Source organism: Stenella coeruleoalba (genome assembly GCF_951394435.1).
Source record: "Stenella coeruleoalba genome assembly, chromosome: 3".
Lineage (NCBI taxonomy): Eukaryota > Metazoa > Chordata > Mammalia > Artiodactyla > Delphinidae > Stenella > Stenella coeruleoalba.
The window spans coordinates 117,060,806-117,066,214 of record NC_137148.1 but is presented as its reverse complement, the minus strand read 5'-3'; the positions used below and the strand labels follow the sequence as shown (position 1 = coordinate 117,066,214).

The 5,409-nt window shown below is 45.1% G+C and overlaps 1 protein-coding gene across 1 annotated transcript; it reads right to left on the bottom strand.

Moving 5' to 3' along the window:
* Positions 1–2,547: 2,547 nt before the first annotated feature.
* Positions 2,548–5,203, bottom strand: LOC307183659 (protocadherin alpha-3-like; the record flags this gene model as incomplete). Its single annotated transcript, XM_079916493.1, has 1 exon — positions 2,548–5,203. One exon carries the CDS (start codon positions 5,201–5,203, stop codon positions 2,795–2,797), a length of 2,409 nt encoding a protein of 802 aa, XP_079772619.1. The 3' UTR covers positions 2,548–2,794.
* Between the last annotated feature and the right edge of the window lie 206 nt (positions 5,204–5,409).

Sequence of the window (5,409 nt, the reverse complement as noted above, 5' to 3'; positions counted from 1 at the left end):
TGTAGGTATTTGGGTATGTGTGTCTAATCCTCCATTTTTGAAATATAAACTTTTAAAGAGAATATTTGTGTTATAATTGTTTAATAGCTCAGAATACTTACTGAATATTTGCTGAACATTTACACTATAGAATGGTTTGGTTTTCTTCAACTGCTTAATAAAATGCATTAAATTAAGGTGGTCATGCAGCTAGTTAAGAAATATGATATCTCAGCAACCTCTATAATTTTCCAGAGATACAAAAATATTTTCCTTAGACATTGCTCTACTTAAGGTATATTTCAATTTCCATATTGAAAACCTGGATTTTAGCTTAGTTTTCATTCCAGTTCTTGGCAATCATGATCTTTGAGACATTAATAGTTCTAATGGTCAATAAAGAATTCCCAAATAATAGAGCATAATATATTTTCCTGACACACACAAAACAATATAGAAGGACATGATGGTAGCTATTTTAAAACTTTCTTTGACTTTTATGTTCATAAACCTCTTACTCCATAGTTGTCTAAGACAAAAAAAAAAATCAATCTAGTGAAAATAGCTCTAGGCTCCCATTCTATGAAAAGCCACACTGCCCCCCCATTTTTTCTGAACTAAAACATAAATCAAAGTAGTTTCACTGTTCCAGTACCCAAACTGCAGATTTGTGCAAAAGGATTAGTATCAAACACACTGAAAGGAAGTGAAAAGGACTCCCTGTCCATTTACTTTATTTTGCAAGTAATTAAATGTATAGATGAGGTATGCAAAAGAATAGAAAGGATATTTATTTGGGAGCTACTCACTATTTAACGGGTATAGAGACAACACATCTCTAAAGGGAAGAACTCAAAAGTCTTTAAAATGTCTTATTAGCTGAGAATCATGTTAGTCAAGAAGTTGAAGAGGAGGACTTCCCTGGTTGCACAGTGGTTAAGAATCCGCCTGCCAATTCAGGGACACGGGTTCGGGCCCTGGTCCGGGGAGCAACTAAGCCTGTGCACCACAACTACTGAGGCTGTGCTCTAGAGCCTGTGAGCCACAACTACGAAGCCCACGTGCCACAACTACTGAAGCCCGCATGTCTAGAGCACAGCGTGCTCCGCAACAAGAGAAGCCACCATAATAAGAAGCCTGCACACCGTAACAAAGAGTAGCCCCCACTCGCCGCAACTAGAGAAAGCCCGTGCGCAGCAACAAACACCCAACGCAGCCAAAAATAAATAAATTTATTTAAAAAATAAAACTATATGCCCATTTGTACTAAAAAAAAAAAATTGAAGAGGGGAGCTGGATTTGAAGACTGAAGTCCCACATCCTGGAAGACAAGAACTCTGGATGGCCCTATTATTCACAATAGGATGAAAATGATACCTAATAAAATAAATAGTGAACTGAGGTTGGACATGCTGTGGCTCATACTTGATGGACAGGAGGCCACAAAGGACAGTGCCAGAAAGAGGAAATGGAAGTGGAAAAAAGGAGGATTATGTATTTTATATGTTGGCCTATCCCACAATGTAATTGAGTATTAATCAGGTTTCACCAAGGAAACTTGAACAAGGAAGTAGGAAGTTGTAGTACATAACTTGTGTGGAAAAGTATTCCACACAATTAGAATGGAATACACCGGAGCAAGGTTGATATCTTCATTTTTGTCTCTAATGGTTTAGAATACTTGCCCATTCTCCAGTCACTAACATACCTAAGCTTTGGTTTCCAGTGGCAAAGAAACTTCAATGGGAGACCAACTATTTACTAGGGTAACTGACCAAATACCAAATAGGGGAATGAATGGAAAATAATTTCACTTCCAGTTATTTGGAACTTTGTACTTGCTACATGACACACATTAATAGGTTGGTATTCAGAGGAGGGTCACCAGTAATAACATTGACTTATTGAATTTTTTGGACATTAGCATCATTAATACTGCATGTAAAAGAGGTTAATAATAAATAAGTTTTGCTAATTGAATAGTTTTAAAATGAGGTATACAGTATTTTTCTCTACACTGTTCAGATAGAAAATAATATTTCTTAACAAGATTAATAATATTCTTTCAAACGCAATATTTTCTAAATTATGATATACTAAAGAGAGTATTAAAATTTCACTTCCTATTGATTTCTTAATGTTTACTAATAAAAAGTAGTGAGAAACAGAAGAGAGAAAATGATACAATTCTAAAAGCAATAAATTTATTATTCTAACTTTTTTTAACCCAATTGGAAAACTAGCAACAATACACAGTATTGCCAAATGTGAGCACAAAAATTAAAACAATCATGTTCAAATAGAAAGAAGGAACTGAGAATACAGATAAATGGATAAGTGAGTAAAAGAGGCTCTATAGGAGACAACAGGCTTAATAATCTAATGCTTGAAACTGAATATGTAAAAGCATAATAAAAAGGAAGAGTGTCAGTGACATTTGGACTAACATCCAGTAGGAATTTCCAATAAAAAGTGTCATAAGTTACTGAAGCATTGTGCAGGTATTAGCATACCACAGTTTAAGTCAAATATTCTAATCAATTCAATTTACCCTGGAAAATATATTTTGTTTCTATCCAGATTTGTAGCAATAAAATAATTCTACAGCGACTTTTAAAAACCTGCAAGTATGGGTCTTACCATTTATTGCTGATTCGGTTCAAAGCCATTAGTCACAAGAAATTCAAACACTTTAACCACAAAACCAATACCTTGAAAACTCTATTGACAGCAACAAGACTAATTAACTATTAAAATGTTTCCAAAGGAGTAGTAACGTTGAGAATTAAAAACAAAGACAGTTTTGAAAGGATTTTTAAAAGTTACTCACCTTAGCAGGAAGATCAACCTTCACATCCGTCTGCTCTTCTCTATCCCCACTAATGGGGCCCGGTGGAAGACAGGGGCTGAAGGCCATGAGGTCTGCCTTGGGCGGCCCCTCCCCAGAGCACACCCTCTGCCGCCTCTGCTGCGAGTAAGACCAGCTCCCCACCGTGCTGGAGCACACCAGCGTGGGCTTCCCGGGCCCGCACGCGCCCTCGCTGGGCGGCGCCGAGCACCGCAGCGCCGTGTACAGCAGCAGCGTGAGCACCAACAGGCTGGACACCGCGCAGATGGCGATGATCAGGTACACGTTCACATCCACTAACACCGTATCCGCACTCGCGGCGCCGGACGACGCCCGCGAAGAGGCCTTGGGCGCCTGACCGCTGTCCTCCAGCGACAGCAGCACGGTGGCCGTGGCCGTCAGCGCCGGCTCGCCGTGGTCCTTCACCAGCACCAGCAGGCGATGGCGCGGTGCGTCCGCCTCGTCCAGGGCGCGCGTCGTGCTGATCTCGCCTGTGTACAGCCCCACGCGGAACGGGCTGCGCGCGCCACCCACCGCCGGCTGCAGCTCGTACAACAGCCACGCGTTGTAGCCCGAATCCGCGTCCACCGCGCGCACCTTCGCCACCACGTGGCCCGCGCCCACTGACCGAGCCACCAGCTGGCTCAGCGCGTCCGCCCCGCCGCCCGGCCCGGGCAGCAGCACCGCGGGCGCGTTGTCGTTCTCGTCCAGCACGAACACCTGCAGCGTCACGTTGCTGCCCAGAGGCGGCACGCCCGCGTCGCGCGCGCTCACCTGGAACTGCAGCAGCTCCAGCTCCTCGTGGTCCAGCGGCTGCAGCGCGTACACCTTGCCGCTCTCCGCGTGCACCGACACGTAGCTCGACAGCGCTCGCTCGCCCAGCCGCCGCTCCACCAGCGAGTAGGACACCAGCGCGTTCTCCTGAGCGTCCGCGTCCCGCGCCGACACCGTGAAGATGTGGCAGCCGGGCGGGTTGTTCTCCTTCACGAACACCGTGTACTCGGGGTGCGCGAACGCGGGCGCGTTGTCGTTCACGTCGGCCACCTCCACGGACACGCTGGCCGTTGTCGACAGGGAAGGCGAGCCCCCGTCCCTCGCGGTCACCACCACCTCATAGTTGGCCATACTCTCGCGATCCAAGGCGCTGTCCAGCACCAGCGAATAGTAATTCTTGAAGGTGGACACCAGCTTGAAGGGTACATGATGAGTCAGGGTGCAGGTCACCTGCCCGTTGGCACCGGAATCGCCGTCGGAAACGCTGATCAGAGCGATTACCGTTCCTAGTGGAGCATCTTCTAATACAGGTAAAGAGAGTGATTTGACAACCAACTCAGGTACATTATCATTGGTGTCCAAAATTTCCACTACAACCGTGCAGTGATCTGCCATTGGGGGATTTCCTTTATCTGTTGCTTCTACCTGGATTTCATATAACTTAGTGAACTCGAAATCTATGTTACCCTTTACACTGATGTATCCATTAACAGGGTCTATGTGGAATTTCGACAAAGTATCTGCTGACATGTCTGTATTGAAAGAATACACAATGTCCTTATTTATCCCTTCATCCAAATCAGAGGCGTTAACAGTCACTACTAGGGTACCGTTTGGTGCATTTTCAAATAATCTGACTTTGTAGATCGTGCTCTCAAACTCTGGGGCATTGTCGTTTACATCTACAACGGTGATCTTCAGTTGAATAGTACCAGTGAGTACTGGTTTACCACCATCAACTGCTGTTATAAGTAAGTGATGCTCAGGAGTGACCTCTCGATCTAAAAGTTTTTTCAGCACAAGTCCAAGGGATTTAATTTCCACATAATTTCTTTTAACATCCAAGGTAAAATATTCATTGGAGTTAAGAGTGTAGGTCAATAGCGAATTAGCTCCGATATCCGCATCTGATGCGCCCTCTAGCGGAATCCGAGAACCAGGCGGCCGGGATTCATAAATAAACAAATTTTTTACTGCCATTGGAAAAACCGGCTGGTTGTCGTTAATGTCCTTCACCTCCACCTCCACATGGAACACCTGCAGCGGCCGGTCCACGATCACCTCCAGGTGGATGCTGCACTCCACGCTCCGCCCGCACAGCTCCTCCCGGTCGATCCGAGAATTCACAAACAAAATGCCATTCTGCAGATTTACCTCCAGAAGGTCCCCGCGGCCTTTGGACGCCACCCGGAACAGGCGCGGCACCAGCTCCGCCAGCTCCAGCCCCAGGTCCTGGGCGATGCGGCCCACGAAGGTGCCGTGTTTGGCTTCCTCGGAGACAGAGTAATGGACCTGGCCGCTCCCTGCCTCCCAGAATAGGAGGTGCAGAACCGAAAGCAGTAGTCGCCAGACTCCCTGACCTTCTCTCCAGAAAAATACCATTGCAAGCGTTTTTCCAAATATTGGGTCGCTTTTGCATCGATCAAAAATTTTTAAATTTTTCTAGTTCCTTATTTTTCATTTCTTAATCATTCCGTGCACGTATTTAAGAGATGGTGAGGAAAACCAGCATCTTAGTACGTAATAAATGCTGCATATCTTTTGTGGTGAAATACCTTGCGGTAGACAGCGACATCATGTGGCTAAAT